At 51.1% G+C, this 27,855-nt stretch overlaps 2 protein-coding genes and 1 long non-coding RNA gene across 8 annotated transcripts in view; 2 read left to right on the plus strand and 1 right to left on the minus strand.

Moving 5' to 3' along the window:
- UBE2F (ubiquitin conjugating enzyme E2 F (putative)) overlaps window positions 1-8,595 on the plus strand; it is a 45,928-nt gene extending 37,333 nt beyond the window's left edge. For both annotated transcript variants that reach the window (XM_025289258.3, XM_025289259.3), the window contains 5 exons: window positions 111-181; window positions 2,016-2,073; window positions 3,355-3,387; window positions 5,939-6,001; window positions 7,951-8,595. In XM_025289258.3, coding sequence (XP_025145043.3) covers window positions 111-181; window positions 2,016-2,073; window positions 3,355-3,387; window positions 5,939-6,001; window positions 7,951-8,001 — 276 coding nt within the window. In that variant the 3' untranslated portion in view covers window positions 8,002-8,595. The remainder of the gene's footprint in view (window positions 1-110; window positions 182-2,015; window positions 2,074-3,354; window positions 3,388-5,938; window positions 6,002-7,950) is intronic.
- LOC112585747 lies at window positions 8,497-19,232 on the minus strand. Its single transcript, XR_003110308.3, has 2 exons — window positions 18,956-19,232; window positions 8,497-13,835 (listed from the first exon to the last, which is right to left on the minus strand). It is a non-coding gene; the product is annotated as an uncharacterized LOC112585747 (long non-coding RNA).
- A 118-nt stretch (window positions 19,233-19,350) lies between these two features.
- Window positions 19,351-27,855, plus strand: part of SCLY (selenocysteine lyase) — a 30,948-nt gene continuing 22,443 nt past the window's right edge. For 2 of the 5 annotated variants that reach the window (XM_044945363.2, XM_044945364.2), the window contains exons 1-2: window positions 26,558-27,198; window positions 27,489-27,589. In XM_044945363.2, coding sequence (XP_044801298.1) covers window positions 26,868-27,198; window positions 27,489-27,589 — 432 coding nt within the window. In that variant the 5' untranslated portion in view covers window positions 26,558-26,867. Of the gene's footprint in view, window positions 19,521-22,710; window positions 22,827-26,538; window positions 27,199-27,488; window positions 27,590-27,855 lie in introns of those variants that run through there. The other 3 variants (XM_025289262.3, XM_044945362.2, XM_044945361.2) reach the window with 3 other exon arrangements.

The raw sequence follows: 27,855 nt of genomic DNA on the forward strand, positions 1-27,855 counted from the left end.
CAGGGTCTGGGGCCGCTGCCTGACGAGCCGGGAGTGCACGGTAAAACGGCACTGGATGGGGGACACAGAAGGCTCTGGATCACCTGTGATCTCTTCCTTCTGTGTTGCAGCCTCCCAAAGTGAAATGCTTGACCAGGATCTGGCACCCCAACATCACCGAGACTGGTGAGATATGCCTCAGGTGAGTTCTGTCTGCTCCCATCTCCTGTGCTCTGAGTGCTGCCTGAGGCTGGGCTTCCCAGGGGTCACCTCCCCCGAGAGGACACTCTGAGGCTGGGCTTCCCACCCGTTACTTCCCCTGAGAGGACACTCTGAGGCTGGGCCCAGAGTCGGGAGGCTTTGGAGCGGTCTCTCGGCTCCCCCATCCCAGCCTGGCCTCTGCAATCCACCTAGGACGGCCCCTCTAAGGACCTTTACCCTGTCCCCTCTTATTTTAATTGAGGCACACTCCTGCCACGTGGCTGATTTTAGATAAAAGGGGAAACTATGATTAATGGAATTCACAGTGGGAGGATAATGCGGATGGCAGGCTTCAGAAGACCGCCCACTTACATTTAAGTGTCCTCTCTTGTGGTTTTTCTTTTCTACTGTTTTTGGCTGCATGCACGTGGCTTATGGGATCTTAGTTCCCTGGCCAGGATCAGTCCCAGGCCCTGGCAGTGCAAGTGCGGAGTCCTAACCACTGGACCGCCAGGCAGTTCCCTCAGTGTCCTCTTTACCAAAACGGTCTTTACCAAAACGAAGTGTGCAGGAGCACGTGCCTGGAGCCTTTTATCCGTGGTGCCCGGGGCCTTGCCCTTCCAGGGGCAGATGGCCGGGAACCAGCCATTTCCTGCTTCTAGAGCTTGCTGGTCACTAACGTAGAGAACCGGAGAGGTTGTGTAGGGTGGGGTTCGAGGTGGTTTTCAAGTCAGTTTAGCCTGTGGGCTGTGTCTGTCTTGTGTCACGCACGTTCTCTGGCAGGGCAGTGAGGTCAGCTTGCGGGGCTCTGGTGCTGGCGTCCTGGCCCACCCCTGGTGGCCGTGTGACCTGGGAGCCCAGCTGCTCCATCTGGGGCGTGGCTCCAGCGTGCTGTGTGCTCCCTTGCTGTGATCTCATCCTCAGGCCCTGCCTCTGGGTCCTGTCTTCCCACCCTCTTCTCCCCGCAGAGAACGCCGGCACCTGTGAAAGGCCGTGTGCAAACTAATCGCCCTCCCTGCAGGCACGAGGATACCCACTTTCGCATCCACTTTGGCTTTTGATAGTGAAAAATACATTTTATAAGGGTGTATTTTTTTTTAAAGGCATCTTCCCTTTTAACTATCTGCCCTTTAAGTGTTGAAACTTTAGAAATCTGTGATCTTCAGTTTCGGATCCTATATGTCTTGTCTCCCCTCCTCCAGTCAGAGTGGGTCCAGAGAGGGCGTTTCTCTGGTCACTTCTGCCATCTTCTGAGAAATCAGATTATTAACAAAATATAATAGGAATTTAACAGATGGTCGCCTGCTACAAAACCTAGAAACCATAGTTGATAGATTTAGCCACGTTAAAATTAAAAACACACAATTTGAAAGATAAAGTGTCAGCAGGATTGCACCCCTTGTATATAAACAGTCCTTTCAGTTGATACGAAAAAGATGGGTCTCCCCCACCGGAAAAATGAGGTTCGGCTCCAAGTAGGGGATTCACAGGAGGAGGCACATGTGGGCAGAACACGTCTGGGGCTGCTTGGTCTCCGTGGCAATGGGAGATGAGCACGTGGAAGCAAGGGGAGGCTGCTCGCCACTTCTCAGGCTGGCACACAGCAGAGCGTGCGTGTGCGTGTGTGTGTGCACAGGCTCCTGATCCACTGGAGGGCGCGTGGATCTGTACACCTTTCCCTGGTCCTTCAGCCATAAGGAGACTGCAAACCACAGAGAAAAGAAGGGCCCGGCAGACAGGAGCCGCTCCGTGCTGCTGCGCCCAGCTGTGCACCTGCGGCTGGCTGGCCTGTTGGTCGCTCCTCACTCACCACTCCGCTTTTCCATCTGTTTCAGCTTACTGAGAGAACACTCGATCGACGGCACCGGCTGGGCCCCCACAAGGACGCTGAAGGTGAAGTGCGGGCCTCTGCCCGGGGCCAACCCGTCTGGGAGGAGCCTCCCGGGAGGACAGCAGTGTGCACACTGTCCTGTCCACACGGCTGGCCGCCCTCCCCGCTCCCGCTGCCCTCAGCGCCTGCTGGCCCTCCTGGGGCTCTGCCGCCCCCGTTCCCTGAGCGGGTTGAAGGGGCATCAGGTGCTCTCTGCCCTTTGCCACAGGCGCTGCAGTGCTTTGCTGTCCCTGCTTGTCCCGCTGTTCCCCGGGCTTGCACAGTGGTCTCCCCTAACTCAGTGCAGGCTTGCCGGCAGTGGGCGGGGACAGAGGAGGGGGAGGCTGGGGGTCCTGTGTCTGCTCTGAGTCACCTCGGCCGGAGGAGGGGTGGCGGATGGGGCCAGGTGTGCTGGAGGGGGCGCCTCTCTGGGGCGGGGGGTGATCGGGGAGCCACAGGGACTCAGGAACTGGCCCCAGGTGCCAGCGTGGCTCGAGTGGGCTTCAGGGGGTGTGTCCTGGGCGCCCATGTGGCGCCATGGGTTGTGCATCGTCTCTGGGCTCTCCCATGCTGCTGCCCCCCGGGCCCCCTGACTGTCTTCACTGACCCTTATCAGAAGCGTCCCGGCTTTTGGCCAGTGTTCAGTGAGTGGCAAGCAGCCCCTGACTTCCTCCATCTTCGAGTAGTAAAGCGGCTCCACGGTGTCGTGGCCCTTGCCTGTCTGCCATGGGGTCGGTCGTGCCCAGAGGAGCACTCGCCTCAGACTGGGTCTGGGGGCAGTGGTGTTCCCAGCCTTCGCTTCAGCGCAGAGATGTGGCCTTCTGAGCAAGGCCGTTTTCATGGTGACCATCCCCCTCCTCTTAACTTGAAGGGCCGCAGGCAGCACATCGGCCCATCTGAGGCTCTGGGCTGCCTGGCATAGTGCACATGCTGTCTCCCTGCCTCTCTCTCCCGTAACATTTTCACACATGGCACCTTGGCTCAGTCAGGTATGGACAATAAACGCCGTCCTCACCGGAACCGCTCAGAGGCCTCAGTCTGTGCCAAGGTCACGAGAAGTGGGCAGCGGCTGGTTGTGGAGCTGCTGCATTGGCTGCTGTCCCTGGGTGGCGAGGGTGGGCCTGAGGGGACTGGACCTGCGTGCAGGCTCTGTTTCCCCACGGTTCTTTGCTGATTAACTCTCTAGGGCCTGCCTTTTAAAACAACTCTGAAAAAACTAACCTTCATAATATGCTGACTTACTGGTTCATCTCTTGGAGACCACTCTCACCTGAAACTTGTTTTTTTCTTTCTTCTCATTTCAGGATGTTGTTTGGGGATTAAACTCTTTGTTTACTGTAAGTATGTTGACCAAAATTCCAAATTGTTTTTAATTCCTCTGTCTGCTGGTGTTAAAGATAATTTAAGGATAACACAAGGGAATTACTGAACCCCTCTCTTCTTTGGCACTTTTGTGAGTCGGAAGAACAGTGAGTTAAGAACTGAGGGTGCTTTGGAGTGACCCATGGGGAGGTTGGGGGAACAGATGGGGAGAGAGCAGAGGGAGGGGAGAGGAGAGCATCCCCACTGCCTCGGGGGCAGCACAGGCGAGCTCCAGCTCCGTTCCCTGTGGTCTCCTCCATCGGGTTACGCCTCCCTGGGGGCCTGGCCGCCCCACACTCTGCTTTGCTTCACTCCCAGGTGTCCTGGTTTGGATGAAGGAGCATGTAGTCACCAACCTTTAGGCTTTTCACAATTAGTTGTTCCTTTGAGTTTTGACTTTTTGATCATCATTTCAGTTCAGTCGCTCAGTCGTGTCCGACTCTTTGCAACCCCATGGACTGTAGCAAACCAGGCTTCCCTGTCCATCACCAACTCCTGAAGCTTGCTCAAACTCATGTCCATCGAGTCAGGGATGCCATCCAACCATCTTATCCTCTGTTGTCCCCTTCTCCTCTTGCCCTTAATCTTTCCCAGCGTCAGGATCTTTTCCAGGGAGTTAGTTCTTCATATTAGGTGGCCAAAGGATTGGAGTTTCAGCTTCAGCATCAGTCCTTCCAATGAATGTTCAGGACTGATTTCCTGTAGGATGGACTGGTTGGATCTCCTTACAGTCCACAGGACTCTCAAGAGTCTTCTCCAACACCACAGTTCAAAAGCATCAATTCTTCAGCACTCAGCTTTGTATATAGTCCAGTTCTCACATCCATACAGGACTACTGGAAAAACCATAGCCTTAACTAGACCGATCTTTGTCGGCAAAGTAATGTCTGCTTTTTAGAACGCTGTCTAGGTTCGTCATAGTTTTCTTCCAAGGAGCAAGCGTCTTTTAATTTCATGGCTGCAGTCACCATCTGCAGTGATTCTGGAACCCAGAAAATAAAAGTCTGTCACTGTTTCCATTGTTTCCCCATCTATGTGCCATGAAGTGATGGGACTGGATGCATTTTCTTAGTTTTCTGAATGTTGAGTTTTAAGCCAGCCTTTTCACTCTCCTCTTTCACCTTCATCAAGAGGCTCTTTAGTTCTTCTCTTTCTGCCATAAGGGTGGTGTCATCTGCATATCTGAGGTTATTGATGTTTCTCCAGCAGCCTTGATTCCAGCTTGTGCTTCATCTAGCCTGGCATTTCACATGATGTACTCTGCATATAAGTTAAATATATTTGATCATAAAGGAGCTTTAAAAGAAATAAACTTCAAAAAAAAAAAAAAAGAAATAAACTTCAAGGACCTGTCCTTGGGCAAGAAAAAGCTGTACTACTTTGAGTAAAACCTCAGGTCCCTTCAGGAAAATGAGCCCGTCCTGGACAGTCCACAGGACAGCCCCCTGCTGCCTTGCCCTGTCATCTTCAGCAAATAAAACACCCAGAGCCTCACTTCCACGCTTCATACATTCACTGTAGGTCAGGTACTAATACACGGTCGAGAAGATGAAGAATTCTTTGTGTTTGGTGTAGTCTCCTGTTACATGTGCTTCATACTTTTGCCTGTTTCTAGGACTTGGAAGCTAATTTCCCAGCTGTAAATGATCATAGAGAGTTACAGATTTTCCTTGCTGTATTTGTGACTATCGGTCACAGGCATATTTATTTCCAAATCAGGAATACAGTCCCCAGATTAAACATTTCTGCTGGGGAGAAATACAGTTTCTTTACAAGGATCCATGGATGGCTTTGGAAAGCAATGACTCATCATAAGGACAAATCTTTCTACCCTGGTCTTTAAGAAGAGGAGTAGATAGTTTGAAGATAAGATGTGGCCCCCGATCTGAGACCTGTGCTTATTCTTGGTGGAGAAGCGGCGGGTGGAAGGATGGGAGGAGGGGAGCCCTCCCAGGGCTTTTCTGAGGTGGGAAGGTGCTTCCTCCTCAGGCCGGGGAACGCTGACCTAACAGCAGTGTCCTCCGTTCAGTTTGGGTCCAGACATCATTCCTTCTGGGTTGTGAGGGCAGTGCTCGTGGAGACGAGTTAAGGATGAAGGGGAAGCTCAGGCAAGACCAGAATGGAAGCATAGCAGGCACAGTTGTTAATCACAAGATCGAGGAGAAAATGAGTTTCTAAGGAAAAATAGAATTTTTATTTATAAATGCTCATATTGAGAGTGGTTTGTCCTTCCCCAATTATAAGAAATAGCATTAGAAATTAATGTGATTGCTATTCCCTCACCAAACTGTGGAAAGTCATCTGTACACACATTCCACCCTTCTCTCAGTCAACCATGAATCACCATTTTGAAACAAATGTCTCAACTTCAATGCTTCTGCATCAAAAGAACTTTATTTCTCGGCAATTTTCTTAACTCTCTGGGTCACTCTAACATTTTCTGATTAAATTTCTGTTGCCTGTTTCATAAAATGAAGAAACAGCAGAAAAACAGGTTCTTTCCACTGTTTACTCTTTCTTTTTAAGGATCTGTTGAATTTTGATGATCCACTGAATATTGAAGCTGCGGAACATCATTTGCGAGACAAGGTAAGCTATTCACAGAACATTCTAGGTTGATGTGTTTATCGGTTGTAGCTGACTCTTTGTGACCCCATGGACTGTAACCCTAACCCTCCAGGCTCCTCTGTCCACGGGATTCTCCAGGAAAGAATACTGTGTGGGTTGCCATTTCCTTCTCCAGGGGATCTTCCTGACCCAGAGATCAAACCTGAATCTCCTGCATTGGCAGCCGGATTCTTTACCTGGTGCCACCTGGGAAGCCTAAAAAGAGAATTACTGCCCCTTGAATAGATAAAGATGAAATTGCGAATGGTGGAACCCAGGATTGGAGCTTAAAGCATTTATAATTGATGTGTTATAATCAATGTGCGTGGTCTCAGGAAAGTGACCCCAGGTCAGACAGGGGTGTTCCTCTAAGGTGTGATTTCCTAGCAGAGTTCAGTGTGAGTGAGTGACGACAGGCAGTTCCTGCTTCACCCCGTGACAGTGAGGAATGCAGGCAGGAGGACTGAGGCGGCCCCCAGCCCTCACACCGCAGGCTGTGTCCCGCCTGCCCCAGGACCCGTTCGTTCTGCCCACAGCTCCACACGGGAGGGGCTCACCTTGTCCCTCATTTGCTGTGAGGAAGCAGGGCCACCAAGAAGGGAGAAGACCCGCCAGGAGGGGACAGAGCTCGGGACTTCAGCCCAGAGTTCCTGGCCTTCTCAGGCAGCCTCAGACAGAGGAGTGAAGGGGGGCTGCAGGGCCTGTTGGGGAGGACTGCTCACCTGGAGGGGCGTGGAGACCACCTGTGCTCCCGGGGTCACACTGAGGGCGGGGCTGCCGTGGGATCGTCACTCCACCCCGAGAGCTTTGGCCCCAGGAGCAGATGGTACTGTGGGCTTCGGGGTGCTGTGGACGTGGACCTTGTGAGCTTTGCTGAAGGCGGCCAGGGCGTCTGTGCAGCCCGTGTTGGCTGTGGGCCAGGGGGCTGGTGAGGGGCTCCGTGCGCAGCCCTGGGCCAGCTGGTGGCGGTCACAGCTCTCCCCTTCCTCAGCCCAGAGCCCACCCCCACCTGCAGAGTGAATTCAGTGAGGTTCTGCCCACGCCCTCCCTAGGGGCCCCTGCGGGGGCCTCCAGGTCACCAGTAGAGGGCGCAGGTCAGGCCCTGGGCTGTGTGTGTGCCTGGATGTGGGTGAAGGGCGGCACCCTGTGGGCAGCAGTGCGGGGAGGAGGGGGCTGGGAACCCACCTTCAGCTCACACGCTGCCCCAGCAAACGCGGGCAGGCCTTCTGAGGCGGACGAGCTCCAAGTACTCTTGTGGCTCAGACAGTCCCGGGGCCCTTCCCAGTCCTGCAAGGCCGGGGAATTCTGATCCTAACCTTGGAGAGGAAAGACCGAGGGACACACTTGGGGCATTGGCTCAGATGGGAGGTGGCTTTCCTGCTCGTGCTGGCCTTGGAGGGGCCTGCGTCCATACGGCCTTTTTACACCTGAGGGATCAGCCAGGTGCCAGGTGGCTTTTGCTTGTTGCCCAAGGAGGCGACTCTGTTCAAGCCCCCCTTTCCTCTCGGGCAGGGTGGGCACCTTGATGGCCTGCCGCACCTGGGTCGTAGGTAGCAGGGTCCCGGGAAGGCGGATCTGGACACAGGGCCTTTCCGAGAGCAGCAGCCGGGACCCGTTTGCAGTCCAGAGCACTGGCCTGACCAACGTGGAGACCTTGACCGCACTGGGCATTTCTCCCGTCCGCAGAATGAAGGGTCTTCTGTTCCCTTATGCCCAGAGTGTGTTGGCATCCCCACCCTGGCACCCCGAGTGGCAGGGAGGCGGCACTCTGCCCGCGGGTCTCTGCGCATCTTGTCCCTTGGTTATCGGGGATGAGGCTGGGCCCTCCGCACACTCCCCAGAGCTCACGGGGGCCCTTGGCTCGGGGGAGCCTCACTTGTCCCCAGAGAGTCGCTCCCCCATGACTCACGGCCCTGATCCCCGCCCCACAGGAGGACTTCCGGAATAAAGTGGAGGACTACATTAAGCGCTACGCCAGATGATACGGGGAGAGGACTGCAGGGCCGCGGACTGTGCGTGCGAAGATGGGCTCCACCCGCAACCAGAGGAGCCTCTCCCCGATCCTCGGCTCCCCTCAGTCCCGCCGGCTCGTCCGAGTCCTGTGACCGTGTTGTCCTGAGGAAGAACCTCTTCACGACCGCCCATTGTAGCCGGAGAGTTCCACATAAATACAGCCAGAAAATGTGTCTGGGGTTCTAAAGAGTTGTCTGCTTCCCTTAACATGTTTACTTTTTTGAAACTGTACTGTATAGGCTGTTGATGAGAATGAACTCAGCGTCGAGGCTAGAGCTGCTTCTCCCCTCCCCCGTCAGTCCCGCGCAGGTGATGCTGACGCTCAGTGTAGCCCGCAGATTGGCCGTCAGAAACCCGCTCCAGACAGACTGTGATTGGTGCGAAGTCTCTTAGCTCCTCCCACGAATGTCGGCCCTGCCTAGGTGTCCTGAAGCTTCCCAGAATGCAGAGTCATTCACTGTAGATCTCTTACTGAAATGCGTATTTTATTTAATGTAAGTATATTTTGGAACAGATTTGTAATTTGTACGATTTAATGCTTTAATTATTTTTTTCTATTCTCATTTAGTTTGTATTTTCATTGTATAGAGCAGACAGATGTTGGGTCAAGCAACTATGGAGAAATACAAAGAAAATATGAAAGGCACAGTATTCATTGTGTCCAAATACGCCAAGAATCTGGGTTTTAAAAAATCAGCCCATTTCCAGGTCCAGATGGGGCAAAGAAGCTTCGGGAGCCCTTGCAGCTAGATCTGGAAGATTTAAAAGAAAAGCAAGGTCGTGTGCTGCCCGGAGGACCCTGGCTGCAGCCCAGCCCACCTGGGGGCTTGGTGCTCCTGCGTGGTGACACGCCTGTGAGCCAGTGTGCAGGGAGCCTTATGTTCTGGGGCCGGGAGGGAGACCTCAGGCAGCAGCCTGAGGCCCTGACACCGCACCTGTAGCCCTCAGAGGTATTGGCGGGATTTGGGGGTATTCCCGTGCTCCCAGGCCCCTGGGTCTCCAGGACGGTTCTCCTAATCCTTGGCGGGCCAGGAGTCAGAGGTGGCACACTTTGGAGTAAGAACAGGGAAAAGAGGTGAGTGGGTTTACTCTGGCGTTAGACATTGGGACAGCTGGAATCAAATAGTTTCCTCTGCTGCGTGCCTGACACGTTCAAGTTTAACTGACAGCTTCCTCAGGCCTCTGGACTGCCCCATCTGCCATCTGCCTGGTCTGGTTGGTTCCTCTTAGTTGATAGCATTGTCTCTGATTATGAGATCAGTCCAGGAAGGAATTGGGGCCACACTTCCCACTGGTCATTAGGAACCCTGCCCATTAGACAGGAGGGTGACCCAGCTGCTAGGCCACTGTGTCTGGTGCACGGAGCAGAGGGTGGGGGGGAGGTTGGCATCTCTGACCAGGCCTGTCAGGACAAGCGTCCTGGGAGAGGGACCCCAGTCACATACTTCTAACTGGAGCCCAGTGTCAAAGTATCACAGGAACTCCCTCACAGACCACAGAGCTCCCCTCTGCTAGGCGGGTCAGGAGAGCAGCAGCCGGCAGTCCACATGCCCTGGGGCACACTGCTCCCTGCCAGCTCCCGCCCGACTCCCTAGGTCACACCCCATAGCTGTGCAGGCAGCCCGCCCGGGAGTGCAGCTGGAGGTGGAAGAAATGAAACATGGGTAATGCGGGGCAAAGACTGCTTGCTGGACAGAGTGAACGGGATAAGGCTCCCTGTCGGTTCTGACCTCACACAGGTCTCTGCTCATCAGGGGTCAAGCAGTTCTTCAAAAGTGACACTCCCACATTCTGGATCATCCCTTTCTGTCCGGTGGCCCTCCCTCAGAGGCATCCTGCCCCCAACCCCACCCCATCTTGTTAAGGAGCTCACCCAGCTTGGCCCATGGCCCATGGTGCCGTCTTGGGTGCCTGCCAGTGGGCCCCGCAGCAGCTTTTGGTGCCTGTGGGACGCTGACCTCTGGGACTTTGGCGTCTTGGGGTCTTTTCGCACCCTTAGGCCACAGTAACACTTCTGCCTGTGGTGCCTGTGCCTGCCAACCCAGGGCAGTTGGTGATGGCTGATCTGCCAGGGGTGGGGCTGCTGGGCCTCTGGGTACCCCAACGGCCCTGGAGCCAGCTGGGGTGGTGCTGTGTCCCCATGCCACTGCTGCTTAGAATTGCACGCATCAGCTACGTGGTTTTCAGGCACACTATGTGGAGATGGCTCCAGGGTAGCCCTGGCAGGAGGAGAAGCCCGCATCTCCCCTCTCTCCTTCCCTCGGACAGACCGCCTGCATGCTGCCTCTGGGAGGAGCCAGGGCCAGCATTACTCAGGTGCTGAGCACTGACCTCCTGGCCGTGTCTCTCCCTGCAGCCCGGGATGTCGGGTCCTGGTGTGCTTTTCAGCTGCTGTGTCTGTGTTGCCCAATGCCAGCCTCAGGGAGCAGGGTCTTGGGTAACTTCACGAGATGCCCTGCTTTACCTGCTCTTCTCTCTAAGCCCTGAAAACCCCAGAGGCCTGCCTGTCTGACCTCTGGCACTCAGACTAAACTGGGTAGTGCACATGTGGGAGAAGTCTGCAGTACGAGATTTGTGGGAAGACTGTGCTATTCAGACTATTTGCAGTAGCTAACACTTTGAATGTCGTCTTTGAAAGGAACACGTCCCTTCATATTTGCCAGTCTCAGTGTTCCATGCATATTTTCCTCTGCCCTTGTTCCATTCCTGGGGACTCAAAGGAAGACGTCATGGTTCCAGGAGGGAGTAGGCCTTCCCTACGGTGTGGCCGCAGCCGGGCCAGTCTCAGCAGAGTCCCAAGTCTGGTCTCAGGACATCTGGTGGCAGAGGCACCAGAAACAGATTGAACCGACTTGCTGGACTCTGAAGCTTAGCAAAATTCTCTCAGAGGCCAAACTCTCAGGTGGTGGTGACCACCATGATGTGTCACGTGTCTTCAGGGGACAAGCCTGGGCTGCTCTGTTACCCCACCCTTCTTTCTTTCTTGACCTGCTGTGGGAAAAAAATTCTGGTTGCCATGGGATCTTTTGCTGGGATGATCAAGTCAAGCAGAACTTTTTTCATATAAGAAGTCCAACAAGGCGTTAACCAACAACTGCAGCTTTAACAAGATCCTTTCACGGCTGGTACAGTCTGTTCCAGGGTCATTTCACTTCCATCCACTTAAAAATGTTTAATCTTGGAAAGTCAGGTTTGCTACAAGTTCATAAAGTGTGTGTAGTAAAATGCTATTGATACATAGTAAAATAATGTTTTCCTTTTCCTTTGCTGAAGAACTTGGGAAATGGGGAAACCGGTCTCACCTCTCCTTCCCTGCTCCTATAGCCCTGCCTCAAACAAATCCAGCAGATTGGAGGGGCCAGTTCAGAGGAATCCACATCTCCTGCTGGAGTTCTCGCTCATGCCCTGGGGTTCCCCAGGTTACCACAGTGACTTACCGAAAGAATGTGGTTGGGCAAATGTTCTTCAAGAAACCCAGAGATGGAGGCATTTGGGGACCTTGCACTGTTAAGGATATCTGCTTCCTCGTGTCAAGCTGTGTAAAGCACTGATTATCATCTCTTTTTTAAAATCCCTCTTAGGGCTTTTTCACTTTGATCACCAGTCACACTGGGCCAGAGTTCTTCTGGTAAATTCACTGGTGTTTTGGCTTTTTGTCTTTTTTAAACTTACGGGCAGTTAAATCATTGGTTTTGTAAGAGTTCCCAGTGCTGGAGGAGAGACTATGGACAGGCCTGTGCTCTGCAGACCAGGCCAGATGGTGGTCGGGGGCCCGGGGAGAGGGTCGGCATCCCCACAGCTCACGGCCCGGGATGCTCGCCCCTGTGTGACCCCGGGGAGGCCCTGCAGTCGTTCCACAGGCCACGCATGGTGCTTGATGGCGAAAGATCATTTTGCTTACATCGTTGGTTATCCGACGGCTCTTTCTGAAATGTATTCCGGGCCTTCCGTGGTGCTCCAGTGGCGACAGCTGCACGCTCCCAGTTCAGGGCGCCTGGGTTCGATCCCTGGTCAGGGAACTAGATCCCACGTGCTGCAGCCGAAGGTCCTGCACGCCGCAGTGAAGATCAGAGATCCCACGCACTGCAGCTGGGGCCCAGTGAGCCAAAGAAAAATGGAATTCACTCCAGCGTCAGTAGCCCTGTTCATCTGCGTCCTCCCGTCCCCTCCCCTGGATGAGGGTGGGTGCCACTAGCTGGGTGCAGCGCTCGGGAGGAACAGTCTTGCTTCCTGCCCCTACACGCTTCGGCCTCAAGAGTCTGAGAAATGACGCCTGTGTCCTGGGTGAGCACAGTGTCACTGCCACGTGTCTGGCAGGACCAGTGACCAGGGTGTGACACAGACCGCAGTCCCTGCAGAACAGCGGTGGGGAGCTGCCACACACCCGCTGAGACCGGAGCAGACACAGGGCAGCGGCCCCACACCCTCCCAACGCGTGGCCACTGGGGCTTCCTACAGCCTTCCCGCGCCTCCAGAGGAGGCACCAGCCTGGCATCCAGAGCCCACGGCAGCTGGGCCCATCTTTCTGCCTGCTGCTGCACCCAGGACCCTGGCTTTCCTGCTGTGGGGAGGCCCATCCCACCCCCAGCATCAGCGTCCCTCCTGGGGCTTCCTTCTGGATTCAGTTCAGGTGGTGCCCCCGTGTGGCCGGCCGGTCTCACAGGCCCGTGGACAGTCTTGCAGTGTCCTCACCTCTCCCAGGCTTCCAGAAGCACCAGGGGAGGTCTGTACCTGCCCATGTGTCTATTTCTGCCTGTCCGGGCATCGGTCAGCTCCTGGAGCACAGGGCCTCATCTTCGCTGCAGGCGTGACTGAGTCAGTTCTTACGATGTGATGATTGACGGTAGGTAGATGCAGCGGGAGCTTGAGAGCATGAGTCCGCCAGAGGCAAGCCTGCTCAGGACAGGCCCCTGCCTGGGGGCGGGAAACGCCGGCCAGCCCAGGCCACCCGGGCCAACAGACCCCCACCCTTCAGTGACAGGTGCCGCGTCTCAACAGTTTGCTCTGCTTGAGTAAATGGGCCTCTGGAAAAATCCTGCTGAGAAAGAAGGAATAATATCCAGCAGACTTGGGATAAACATGGTACTGGGAACCAACTGTAGGATTTAAAGAAACTTTTCCAGGGGGCAAAAAAATCCACCTGCTTAGGAAAATGCAGTAAATGGCACCTTTGACCCCAAATGAAAAAGTCCTAAGGTGGCCTAGCGATTAAGAATCCACTTGTCACTGCAGGGGACACGGGTTCAATCTCCGATCTGGGAATTGTCTACATGCAGCCGAGCAACTCAACCCTTGCCCCACAAATACCGAGCCAGTGCTCCAGGGCCCGCAAACCACAGCTACTGAGCCCGTGCACCGCAGCTACTGAAGCTCGGACACCTAGAGCCAGCGCTCCACAAGAGGAGGCACTGCAGTGAGAAGCCTGCACACTGCCACAGAGCAGCATCCGCTCCCTCAACTAGAGAAGCCCACGTGCAGCAGTGAAGACCCAGCACAGGCAAAAAGGAATAATAAATGCACAAAGGCACAGGGCAGGCCAATGCTGGGGAAATGGATCAATGATCAATGATGGGAGGCATACTTGGTTAACTCTCCAGGAAAGGACAACAAAGAGACAAAAGTCATCTGTAGAGAGGACAACAGAGCAGAGGGGACTCGTCCGTGTGGCTAAGATGGATTGACCTCCTCTCTGTGCCAGGAACAGGAACAAAGGTCAAAAATCCATTCCTTACCATAAATCACAGTGTCTCAGTTAGTCATTAGGGAGATGCAAATCAGGGCCACTTCACACCCATGAGGACAGCTAAGATAAAATTAAAAAAACAGACATCAGATGTTGCTGGGGATGTTGAGAAATCGGAATCTTCATACACTGCTGATGAGAATGGCAAATGGGGCAGCTCCTTTTAAAAACATTCTGGAAGTTCTTCAGTTTAAATATACAGGCACCGCACTGAGACTTCCCTGGTGGCCCAGTGGTGAAGAATGTGCCTGTCAATGCAGGGGTCTCGGGTTCGATCCCAGGTTGGGGAACTAAGATCCCACATGCCAAGGGGCAACAAAGCCTGTACGGCAACCGCTGAGCCTGCAGGCTCTAGAGCTTGAGCACAGCAACTAGAGAAAGCCCGTGCACTGCAATCATTTATCATAGTCAAAACTAGACACAGTGCAGATGCCCATCAAGCGATGGATGGGAAAATGAAATATGGAATAGCCAGGCAAAGGAACAGTGAACATCAACAAAAAGGAATTATTGATACATGCTACAACATGGGCTGAAACCTTGAAAACAGAACCCGAACTGAAAGAAGCTAGACACGAAAGGCCACATGCTTTATGATTCCATTTATATAAAATACCCCGACAGGGCAAATCTATAGAGACAGAAAGTAGCTGGTTGTTGCTAGGGCTGTGGGGAAGAGGAAATGGAGACTGACTGCTAATGAGGGCAGTGTTTCTTGTCGGGGGTGATGAAAATGTGCTGGGATTAGATGTACTTGGCTGCATAACCTATGAATACCATACACTTTAAAAGGGTTAATTTTATGGTATATGGATCATATATGTTTTTAAACATTATGAAGAAATGAAGGTGTAATACTGGAAAATGTTCACATTATCCACAGGAAGACAAGCAAAGAGAAAGAGTTGAGAACCAGATGAAACAAATAGAAAATAAATAATGGTAGATTTAAAATTTATTACCATTTAATAACTATATGTAAATGGTCTAATTCACTAAAAGGCAAAGATTTGTAGAGTGGATTACTATGGTTTGGGGAGATGTTACCATTGTGGAAAACTGAGTAAAGGACTTTGTATCATTTTTACAACTGCATGTAAACCTGTAAGGGTCTCAGTAAAATTTTTACATAAACTATACACCCAGCACCCAAGAAGGTAAAATTTACAATGCCTGGTATTCAACACAAAACTTCAAGGTATGCAAGAAGCAAGTAAATAACAGCCATGGTCAGAGGGGAGAAAAAAATCAGTCTATAGAAACAGAGCCTATCAAATATGATAGCATTAATAGATCAGAGCGTTAAAATAACTCAAGATGATAAAGAAAAGACTACTCGGGTTAAGTAAAGATGTGGAAAATATAAGACACAAATTCAGTTTTTGGAAGAAAAACAGACATGATGAAAACTTTACTGGATGGGTTTAACGACAGGTTACATATTGCTGCAGAAAAGATGTATGAACTGGAAGACAGCAATAAAAAAATGAAAAATGGTGGGTGGCGGTATATCTAAGGAGAAAACACTCAGAACTTGGGTGAGCTGTAGGCAAACTTCATGCAGCCCACTAAACTTGTAATTGGAGTTCCCAAAGGAGCAAGGGAGAGAGAAAATTATTTGAAGATTTAATTACTAAAAGATTTCCAAATTGATAAACGTGCCAAGCCCACGGATACCAGGTCAACAACTTCAAAGCACAAGAACATGAGGAAAACTACATCAAATCACATTCTACATTGCTTAAAATCAGTACCACAGCAAATATAGTAAAAGCAGTCAAGAAATAAAGACACATAATGTATAAAGGAACATAGAAAAGGGTGGTTGCACATTTCCCGTTGGAAAGAATGTGAGCAAGGAAACAGTGGAGGAAAAAAAAAAACTTTATTGAAAGAAAAATCTCAAGCAAGAATTCTGTATCTGGGGAAGGTATCAAAGCTGAAGGCAAAATAAAGGTGTTTCTCATACATACAGAAGCTGAAAGTCATGCCAGCAGATGAACACTGCAAGGAACTTTGAACAAAGTCCTCAGACATGGTATCAAGTGGGAATATGGAACCACATCAGGGTTTCTCAACCTCAACTCTAAGTTGACGCTTAGGCCAGATGTGGCTCCCAGGTGGACTGTCCAGTGCATTGTAGGGTGGTTAACGCATATATGGCCTTACGAGCTATTAACAGGTCCCAGAAGCACCAACCAGTGATGGGGGACAGCTAACGTTTTAGACATTGTTAAATGTCCCCTAGAGGGAAAATACAGAGAAGGCAATGGCACCCCACTCCAGTACTCCTGCCTGGAAAATCCCACGGACGGAGGAGCCTGGTGGGCTGCAGTCCATGGAGTCGCCAAGAGTCGGACACGACTGAGCGACTTCACTTTCACTTTTCACTTTCATGCATTGGAGAGGGAAATGGCAACCCATTCCAGGGTTCTTGCCTGGAGAATCCCAGGGACGGTGGAGCCTGGTGGGCTGCCTTCTATGGGGTCGCACAGAGTTGGACACTACTGACGTGACTTAGCAGCAGCAGCAGGAAAAAAAAAATCACTCCTGGTTGAGAATCACCTTTCATATTTTGCATCTCTGTGTTTTTGACCAATGATCTGACAGAATTCCTCTGCTTGGGCATTTAACACATTAATTCACTCTTTATGCCTGTTCTATTCAGCCTATTTATTGATTTTTTTCAAAAACTGACTTTATTTTTCAGAGCAGTTTTAAAGGTTCCCAGAGAAATTGAGCGGAACAGAGTTCCCCTATCACCCTGTTCCCTACACGTCTACCTCCTCTATTACTGACGTCACACAGATATAAGACATTTGTTAACAACCGCTGAACCTACACGGACACATCATTGTCATCCACAGTCCCTAGTTGACACTGGGGTCCACTCTTGCTGTCTGACATTATATGAGTTTCCACAAACGTATAATGACAGGCATCTATTGCTCTAGTATCATTTACAGTGGTTTTCCTGCCCTAAACATTCTCTGTGGTCTGCCTGTTCATGCTTGTCTGACTCCCTATCCCTGGCAACTCTACTGACTGTTTTTTTTCACACGTTCTTTTTTAAAATTTTTATTTATTTCTGTGTCAGGTCTTAGTTGTGGTCTGAGATCCGTGTTGCCCCCCGCAGGACCTCCTGTTGTGGCGCGCTGGCTCAGCAGTTGCGGAGCTCGGCCTTAGTGGCTCCACTGCATGTGGGATCCTAGTTTCCCCACCAGCGATCAAACTCACATCCCCTGCATTGCAAGGCGGATTCTTAACCACTGGACCATCAAGGAAGTCCCCCCTACTGAGTTTCTAAATCTCAATTATTATAGCTTTCATCCAGTTGTTTTTTTTAACTGTTGCTTGTTCTTATGACTGCCTTTTTAAAGAAATAAGATGTTCCCTTAACTCCTTGAAGGGGACGACAGAGGATGAGATGGTTGGATGGCATCACCGACTTGATGGACATGAGTTTGAGTAAGTTCTGGGAGTTGGTGATGAACATGGAAGCCTGGCGTGCTGCAGTCCATAGGGTCGCAAAGAGTTGGACATGACTGAGTGACCAAACTAACTGAACTGACTCCTTGTAGACCTTTCCTCTCTGAGGACTTACTCTGCTTTATGACTTTTTCCCCTTAGGTGTGAGCTGTTTGCTGCATTTACTATTTCACTGCCACGGGGATGGCATTTCCTCAACTATTTGATCTTTACTGGACACTGATTTCATAATTACCCTCTGCAGGCATCTGCTGCGTGTGTGACCAGCCCACTTGGAATCATGTGGCTGCTACCGCTTTTAGGAAGAGTGGAGTCCAGGCCATGGTCCTGAGTGTGGGGCACTCTCGACTCTAGACTCCACCACTACCTTCGATGTATCCATCCAGAACCACAAACCTCTAATTGCTGCCTAACTAGTCCAAGGAGGGCTGGATCAGTCCCCTTGTGGGTAGTCCCTGGCCCTTCCAGCTCCTATCCTGACAGCCTTCCCATACAGAGAATGAAGCCTGCCCCCCACCTGTCAACTTCCCCACCCACCTCTGCTCTTAACCTCCTACCTGCTCACTGCCTCCAGGACTTTTTACCTCTTCTTCATCTTCAGCCTCCTTGTTAGCAGTCTTCTTGAAGCCCCGTCATCCTGTGCCCCTTCTTACCTCCTTCCTCAACCTTCTAAGAGCTGACTACATCCTCCACCTTTTCCTGTCTCCTTGCTTCCTCAGCGCTGCACTCTCATCCTCCCCCACTGCTCTCCTGAAATTCCTTTCACAAAACCATGAGTATCTCCTGCGTGTTATATACAGTAAACATTTCAGACTTCCTCTCAACTATGACCTGTGCTCTTGACACTCTTCATTCTGTTTCCTTTTCTTTTCACTGGCCCTGAGCTTCTGTATATCTATTTGCTTCTTAAATTTTCATGTGTCTTTTGCTCCAGACTGCATTTGGCAAGACATGAGCTTGGTTTGCATGCAGGAATGAAAGGAAATAAAGAATCCAGAAAGGAAAGAGGCTTGCTGAGCTGCAAAAGACAACTTCTGGACCCTGCTAAGAGATAACACTGAGCAAGTCTACAAAAAATCCAACTAAAATTCAATTTCTTGGCAAAGCACCCCTTTGTTCAAATACTGGCCCCATTCTTCCCCGTGTGAAGGTGGGCAAGATGCTGGCATTTCCTCTAACTGAACATCCTCGCGTGTAAGGTGGAGCTGCCAGGTACCTACTGGATAAAGGTGATGCCAAGACGAAACTAATGAATACACGAAAGGCGCTTGGAACACCGCCTGGCACACGCTCGGCGCTCAAACTCAGAAACTTAACTTGCCAAAAGAGCAAGAGATGGTGGGCGGCTCATTAGCATTCAGGAATCTGCAACCTCGCCCTCTCGCCGCTTTCGCAACCGACTCGCGTTACGGTCCGCGGCTGTCGGCGGGATGCACGAACGCTAGACACTCCCATCCGACAGGTCGTGCTCCGCCGGCCGGGGCGCCTTCCCGTCCGGGTACCGGCGCTACTCCTCCCCTCGCTCCCGCGTGCCCGGCGGCGCCCCCGCTCCCTAGGCCCGCCAGATCCCCTGCCCCGCGCCCCGCGCGGTGTTCCTCCGGTCTCTCCTAGCCCTTCAGACCCACCCTCGCGAGACGAGCCCTAAGTCACCCGCGCATCGGGTCACGGCGGAAGCGCAGGGTGCGGCCTACCGGCTTCTGCTGACCGCGGATCCAGCTCCAGCCGAGCGGACATAGTCAGACGCGCGACCGAAGCCCCGCCTGCCCGTGTCGGGCGCCTCCTCCTTGCGCGCCGCCGCCATGACCACGCCCCCGGGACACGCTTGAAGCCCCGCCCCTAGCCCGTCTCAGCGCGCGCGACCGGGGACCCCATCTCCCCGCGGAGCACCTCACCCTAGCGCGCCGCCCGCCCGCGCGCCCGCGCGCCGCCGACGTGACCACCCCCGTGACGCGTTTGAAGCCCCGCCCCCAGCCCGTCTCCTTGGCGCGAGCGACCGGGGACCCTGCCTCCCCGCGGAGCGCCGCTGCAGCGCGAGGATTGGCCGGAGCTGCACGGCTCAGCCAATCCGCACGCGCCCCGGCGACCGCAGCCCCGCCCCGTCCCGGCGGCGCTCCTAACCGTGACAGGCTCTGTGGTCTGGGCCTCGCCTGAGGGGGCTGGCGGGCTGGAAGCGGGCCGCGGTGGTGTCGGGATGGAGGCGGCCGGGGCGCGGAACAGGGACGCGCGGAGTCCAGCGGAGAAGAGCCCGCCCGAGAGGTGCGCTCCTAGAGGGGAAGGTAGGAGGCCGTCGGCGCGCTCCTCCAAGAAGCCCTCCAGACACCGCGTGGCGGTGGCGGCGGGTGGCGGCCGGCGGGTGGTCATTCCCCGAGGGACGCTGGGGCGGCCGGCGGCCGCTGTCGGCGGAACGGGGCTTTCCCGGGGAGCGGGGCGCCAGCTGGCCGGTCACTCGCGCGCAGAAGGGTCCGCGCAGGATGTGGCGGTGACCGCCGGGAGGACGAGCGGCGCACGGCGGGGCCTGGGAAGGGCTCCGGGGAGGTGACGATTCGGCCGAAAACCCCAGGGACACCCAGGAGTCCGCAGCACGAGTTCTGCCCGCGGGGTCCCGGGCGGCGGGGCCCGCGGACCGCAGGGCCTGGGGCAGCTGTCCACTGGCAGAACCCGGGGTGGGGGGGAATTTGGGGCGTATTTTCACTGCGATGGGGCTCCTGGAGGTTTGAGCAGATGTAGTTTAATTATAAGGGAAGTGATGTAATCTAATTATATTATAGGTTGCTGTTGTATATTTTACAGGACTCCTTCTGGCTGCTTGGTAGGGAGTCAGGGTTTGCAGCAATCGGGAAAACCCGTTAGGAATCCTTTGCAATCATCTGGGAGGCAGAGGTGGTGTGGACCTGAGCGGGCGCAGGTGTGGCGGAGACGCGAATGTACCTGACGAAACCTGCCCGACTTTCTGATGCTTGCTCCAAGCGGGGGTTGGGGGTGAGGTGGGGTGAGGGAAGGAGTCGGGGGTGGGAGTGTTAAGAAGGAAGCGCCCAGGCTTGAGCAGCTGGCAGAGTGGGGAGCAAGACTGGGAGATACTTCAGTCCACCGACGCTGGGACCTTCTTCCCCTGGGTGGGGGTGGGGGCGCGGCGGGAAATGCTTTGGGTGTGTGTTTGAGAGAGTCTTCATCCTCAATCCAGGAATTTGTTAAATACTTTGGCGAGGGAGGGGGTAATCCTCTCTACCGGAATGTGAGAAATGGGTGTGTATCTTTAACATTTGGGTCTAGGCCTAAATCTGACTGCTCTTTCGGTTTCATTTGCCTGGGACAGAGAAAAGGGAGCTAGGAAGGAAAACGTACTGACTGAAGGCAGAGATTCACGATGCCTCTTCATTTTTCAGTTATGAATCTAATAAAGTTTACTTTTCCCATACAATATTGATAACACTTTAAGGAAGCAGCATATACTGGGGCAGAGTAATCTGTGATGTGTTCCTCTGAAATTCAGGCTGTGAATTAACTCAGCCAAGCAGAAGACTGAAGAGCTGTGTGGTCACTAGTAGTATGAGGAACTTCTAAATACTTACCGGAAGTGAGAGCAGAGTTAGGGACACAAGCAGATTTAATTCTCAGCAGCAGGGATTCCTAATCCCAGGGTGGTCAAGGAATGCTGGTCAGATTTCCCAAGCCCCAAAGCCCTGTTCTTGGGCATCTTAGAGACAAGATGTTGCATTCAAACACTCCATGGATTTAAAAAAATGTGTTTAGCAGCCACTGTTGGTAATTGTGTTTGAATTTTCATGTGAATTGGCTTAAACACTATTGTTGACTTAAAGATCAGGTAAAATAATGAATAGTATCTGACAGGATTGTCTGCTATATACATTCATGAACCTTTCTGAGATTTTTAAGAAATTTTTATTGGAGTTGATTTTCAATACTGTGTTAGTTTCAGGTGTACAGCAAAGTGAATCACTTATATATACATGTGTCCATTCCTTTTTTTTTTTAAAGGCTCTTTTCCCATATGAGCCATTACAGAGTATTAAGTAGAGTTCCCTGTGCTTGAAAGTTTTTGATTCTGATAACTATATATATATATATGTATATATATATATATATATATATATAAGTCGCTCAGTTGTGTCCGACTCTGTGCGACGCTCCTCCATCCATGGGATTTTCCAGGCAAGAGTACTGGAGTGGGTTGCCATTTCCTTCTCCAGAATATATATATATATAGTTAGTTAGTTAGGTCGCTCAGTCGTGTCCTACTCTTTGCAACCCCATGGACTGTAGCCCACCAGGCTCCTCCATCCATGGGGTTCTCCAGGCAAGAATAGTGGAATGGGTTGCCATTTCCTTCTCCAGGGGATCTTCCCAACCCAGGGATCAAACCCAGATCTTCTGCATTGCAGGCAGACGCTTTAACCTCTGAGCCACCAGGGAAGCCCCCATGTATGTATATATATATATATACACACACACACAGAGGTAAATTTCACCTAGGAATCTTTCAGGGACTGTGCACTTTCTTATGACATTTGTCACCTTATATGTCAAGCCCCTACTGTGTGCCAGCTGTTGTCCTCAATGTTGGTGACACACCTGGGAGGAATATGGGAGCTCGTGGAGCTGCTGATCAGTTACATTCTATCAAGGCAGAGAATTAACAAGGGGCAAGTCTCGTGTGTTAGATGATGGGGTGCTGCGGAGGAGCAGGGGGACACACAGCCCTGGGGAGGAGGGCAGGGGTGGCTGCAGTTTCATTTAGAAACTAGCCTCATGAGGTCAAGTTGAGCCAAGACCTAAAAAATAAGGCAGTGGTGGAGGGCATCGTCATGACGGGCAAAGAAAACGGAAAATGCAAAGAGAGGAACCCCTGAGACTGCAGTGCGGGGGTCACAGAGGGTCCGCGAGAGGAACTGTGGGAGCCTAGGTTATCCGAGCTTCATGGCCATCACAGACACCACGGGGAAATACAGGAAAACTGCCAATGAAGTGGTGAAGTTCAAACACCAGGGGAAAAGCCCTCAGGAATGTGCGATTCCCTGGGCCTGCAAGGTTCCCCCTTTCCATCAGAAGGAAGCAGCACGGGGTGGAAAGAAGCTCTGGAAGTCTAAGTGGACAGTCTCCTAGCAGTGATAAAGGAAACTAGCAAATACTCCTCCTCCTATAATAAGCTACTTCAGTCATGTCCAACTCTCTGTGACCCTACGAACTGTAGCCAACCAGGCTCCTCTGTCCATGGGATTCTCCAGGCAAGAATGCTAGATAATGAGAAATCACACACACATTTCCCACAAGTGACACAGATGCGGGCACCCTAGGCGCACAGCGTGATTGCAGGAGAGCCCCTGGCCTTGACACTATTTGCTCCTGCTGACGGCATAGACTGAGTGCAGCTGCTTTTCCACATTTCATCTTCTTGTCCTTAAGAGGCACGTCTTTGTTTTCTCTCCAGCAGGAAAGTGTATATGGACTATAATGCAACCACTCCCCTGGAGCCAGAAGTGATTGAGGCCATGACGGAGGCCATGCGGGAAGCCTGGGGAAATCCCAGTAGCTCTTACCCAGCAGGTAATTCTAGAAGACGTGCCCAGATCTGAGATGAGGGGCAGGGGAACTCTTGCAGGAACTCTACACCACATGGCATGACTCGGTTTTGAGTGGCTTTTCTGGTAACCGCACGTCTTTAGCTGTAATTCTGGATAGTTTTTTGTTTTTTTTTTTCTTGAAAAGACCAAATTTGAGCTTTGTTGATACCATAATCTTTCATCTTTAACATGCTCTCCTGTCCCCCTTTCCCAGATGAAAAAGATGTCTTATTAAGAGCTGCTTGTAGGGCACTTCCCTGGTGATAACTGGTTAAGACTCTATGCTCCCAATGCAGGGGGCAGGCATGGGTTTGATTCCTGGTCAGGGAACTAAGACCCTGTTTGCTGCAAGGCGCAATTGGAAAAAAAAAAAAAAGTTGTTTGTAATAACAGTACTTATAAGACCCTGTCACGTATCTATCTCCATCGATCCTTACAAAATTTGCAAACTAGATCTTTTATATAATCAGGATCACATAGAATCCTGGCCTCGTTTTTTAAAAATAAAAATTAAAGTTCTTTCAGTTCAGTTCAGTTGCTCAGTCACGTCCGACTCTTTGCGACCCCATGGACTGCAGCATGCCAGGCTTCCCTGTCCATCACCAACTCCTGGAGCTTAATCCAACTCATGTCTATTGAGTTGGTGATGCCATCCAACCATCTTGTCCTCTGTCGTCACCTTCTCCTCATGCCTTCAATCTTTCCCAGCATCAGGGTCTTTTCCAATGAGTCCATTCTTCGCACCAGGTGGCCAAAGTATTGGAGTTTCAGCTTCAGCATCAGTCCTGGCAATGAACATTCAGGATTGACTGGTTGGATCTCCTTGCAGTCTGAGGGACTCTCAAGAGTCTTCTCCAACACCACAGTTCAAAAGCATCAATTCTTTGGCACTCAGCTTTCTTTACAATCCAACTTTCACATCCATACATGACTACTGGAAAAACCGTAGCTTTTATTAGATGGACCTTTGTTGGCAAAATAATGTCTCTGCTTTTGAGAATGCTGTCTAGGTTGGTCGTAACTTTTCTTCCAAGAAGCAAGCATCTTTTAATTTCATGGCTGCAGTCACCATCTGCAGTGATTTTGGATCTCCCAAAAAATAAAGTCTGGCACTCTTTCCATTGTTTCCCCATCTATTAGCCATAAAGTGATGGGACCGGATGCCATGATCTTATTTTCCTGAATGTTGAGTTTTAAGCCAACTTCTTCACTCTCCTCTTTCACTTTCATTAAGAGGCTCTTTAGTTCTTCGCTTTCTGCCATAAGAGTGGTGTCATCTGCATATCTGAGGTTATTGATATTTCTCCCGGCAATCTTGATTCCAACTTGGGCTTCATCCAGCCCAGCATTTCTCATGATGTACTCTGCATATAAGTTAAATGAGCAGGGTGACAATATACAGCATTAATGTATTCCTTTCCCAATTTGGAAACCAGTTTGTTGTTCCATGTCCAGTTCTAACTGTTGCTTCTTGACCTGCATACAGATTTCTCAGGAGGCAGGTCAGGTGGTCTGGTATTCCCACCTCTTAAAGAATTTTCCACAGTCTGTTGGAAATATGTTTCTCATTTATTGTTGTTTCCGTGTAGAGCTTTAAGTTGGAGGTTCTGCAAAATAATTTGCTTTAGATCAGTAGTTACTTGGCTGAGTCACGTTGTGTTTTGCATATGGTGAGCTGAAGCTGTGCCTTCTTATTTAAAGTTTTATCAGGGCTGCATGCTGCATGCTGCATGCATGCTAAGTTGCTCAGGCATGTCCGACTCTTTGCGACCCCATGGACTATAGCCCACCAGGCTCCTCGGTTCATAGGATTAGGGTTAGGGTTAACAATTGTTGTTGTTCAGTTGCTAAGTAGCGTCCAACTCTTTGCGACCCCACAGACTGATGGACTGTACACTATGCAGTCCGTGGATTTCTCCAGGTCAGAATACTGGAGTGGGTAGCCTTTCCTTTCTCCAGGGGATCTTCCCAACCCAGGGATCGAACCCAGGTTTCCCGCATTGCAGGTGGATTCTTTGCCAGCTGAGCCACAAGGGAAGCCCAAGAATACTGGAGTGTATAGCCTATCCCTTCTCCAGTGGATCTTCCTGACCCAGGAATCAAACCAGGATCTCCTGCATTGCAGGCAGAGTCTTTACCAGCTGAGCTATCAGGGAAGCCACTGTCCCAGAGTTTGCTCAAATTCATGTCCATTGAGTCAGTGATGCTATCTAACCATATCACCCTTTGCTGTCACCTTCTCCTTTTGCCTTCAGTCTTTCCCAGCATCAGGGTGTTTTCTATTGAGTTGGTTCTTCGCATCAGGTGGCCAAAGTATTGGAGCTTCAGCTTCAGCGTCAGTCCCTCCAGTGAATATTCAGGGTTGGTTTCCTTTAGAATTGACTTAGTGGTGTTGTTTTAATCACCAAGTCATGTCCGGCTCTTTGCAACTCCATGGACTGTAGCGGTCAGGCTCCTCAGTCCATGAAATTTTTCAGGCAAGAGTACTGGAGTGGGTTTCCATTTCCTTTTCCAGGAGATCTTCCTGACCCAAGGATGGAACCTGGGTCTCCTGCATTGGCAGACAGGATCTTTACTGCTGAGCCACCAGGGAAGCCTCTGACTTAGCAATACTTGTGTACAGATTTACAGGCTTTTGTGGGTTTTCATGTCCATTTGCTTAGTAAACTTGATAACTAAAAGCCTTTTCAAAATCAGATACTAGTCATTCATTAACTTCATTGTTGGTTTATTTTGTACTTGTATTCTGATTAATCTTTTGGACTTTGCCTTGTAGCTAATTTTTCCTCTAGAGAAACTGAACTTTCTCATGCATAAACTGGAGAATGTGGAAAAGAATTGAATGCTAATAAAAAGCATTTGTCATGAAGAAGTTTAGGAATAATCCTCAGGAAGAGGCTCTCGTCCTGCCTTGTGAGCGGTGGGCATCATCTGTGTCTGTATGAAGATGGGATCTTAGCAGTTTTCATCTGGCTTCTTTCCATCAGCGTAGTTACCTTGAGGTTGACCTGTGTGACTGTCACAGCTGGTTTGTCTTCCCTGCCAAGTGGTGTTCTGTTATGCTGTGTTCATGCTCTCACCTGCTGGTGGGTGTATGAGCTGTTCCCAGTTCTTGGCAATTGCAAATGACACTGCTGTGAATGTCGATGTACGAGTCATGGTCATCGCCTCTTTTTTCTTGGGTAAACAATGTTTACCATAAATACCTAGGAGCAGAATGGTGGGATCAGATGGGAAGTGGAGATTAGACTTCTTAAGAAACCTCTGCCCTCTCTCCAGAGTGCTTGTACCATTCTGTGTTCCCACCAGAGGGATGAGAGTTGCATTTCCTCCACAACCTCCTGACCACTTGGACTGGCCAGTCTTTTCATTTTAGCTGCTCTAATAGGCATATGACAGTAGAGAGGTAGCCCCACAAATCCTTATGAAGAAGGGTCTCCAAGACTTTGTCGATGAGTGGAAGGGGGAGTTTTTGCAAACCAGTATTTAAATTATGAAACCCGCTTCTGAAAAGGGAAAAGAAAAGAAATGCTTAAGCGAAGGTCTGTCAGTGCATCTGTCAGTGCCTCGGAAAAGGCTGCAGGCTGCCCCACACCACTTGGGGAGGGAAGGCGGGGTGGGCCAAGGATCAGCCCAGAAGCTCCTCTGAGGGGCTTCTCAACAGAATCCTGGGGCAGGATGGGGAGGGAGCAGGTAGACGGGCCTGAGCGGCATGCCCGAGGAGCTCCGCGGTGCTCCTGCCCACGTTGACTGACGCTGATCACAGTCTTTCAAGTATCACTAACTGAACTGACTGAGTCTCCTAAACACCGCAGACCTTTCTAACTTGTAATGAAAACGCAGTAGTCTTAGGGAGTGTGTGGATGACTTTGTATATATATTTTTACCACATCTTTTTACATTTCTATCTTTATGTGTGTTTTCTTATTTACATATTTATTATAGTGGTACCTGCTCAAAAAAGTATTTTTATAAATAGGACTGAGGTCAAAAGGTCTGGAGGCTACTGGTCTGTAGTCGAAGTATGAATGGTCATGGACATCTCCACAATTCGTGCCCTGAGCCCTTCTTTCTCTACCACCTGAAGCTCAGTTCCTGCTTCCTGCTCTCCCGTGAACTGGGCTCCGAGCCCAGGTTTGAAAGCAAATGTGTCCCTGGGGCGGTGAGCTCTCTAGTGACCGAGGGGACCTGCACTGTGACATATGGCGCTGGGCTTTGTGTCGAGCAGTCATGGGTTCTGTTTCTGCTTACTTTTGTTGTTTTGCAGCGTGGTCAGTTACTCCACCCTTTCCTTCTCCCATCTTCCCAAATGGGAAGCAGGGCAGATGGCCACAGATCCTCTCTCGTAGCATCGGGTAAGAAGAAAGCCACGTCTCAGAGTTTTAGGGTTCCAGCCTCCTCCCCCAGCTGTTTCTAGCTCCTCCCAAGTCCCTTGAGTCTCAGTAGCTTCCCCTGATGTGCTGGCCTCCTCCCACTGTCCCTTGGCCACGTGACATCTAGGCTGTCACTCACGGTAGTGAACATGTGTTGTCCTAGAACCAACCACTCAGCCCTCTCGCTCCCTCATGGCTGGTCGTTCCTTTAAATGTGTGTTGATTGGATTTGGTGCAGCAAAGTTACTGAATTTCCACTTTGGTTCCTCCAGGTAGGAAGGCCAAGGAGATTATCAACACAGCCCGGGAGAACCTCGCCAAGATGATAGGTGGGCAGCCTCAGGACGTGATCTTCACTTCGGGGGGCACCGAGGTAAGCAGTCCACAGTCTCATGCTCTTTCAGCTGTCAGTTATTAAAAAAAAGTGTGAGGTGGCGCCCTCTTGGTATTATTGTCTTTTAAAGAAAGAGTAATGCTTTGTCCTGGTATTTTGCAAATTAGCCTGATATTATTAGGCAGCATTCATCCTATAAGTGAATTCCAGGGCCTGATAGGATATTTGTTACCTAACATATGAATTAACGTGCTTTGCATTGCTGTCTCAATAAAGAGAGTTTCTCCGTCATTTTGCCCTGGAAT

Source organism: Bubalus bubalis, chromosome 6, assembly GCF_019923935.1.
Source record: "Bubalus bubalis isolate 160015118507 breed Murrah chromosome 6, NDDB_SH_1, whole genome shotgun sequence".
In the NCBI taxonomy this organism is placed as follows: domain Eukaryota; kingdom Metazoa; phylum Chordata; class Mammalia; order Artiodactyla; family Bovidae; genus Bubalus; species Bubalus bubalis.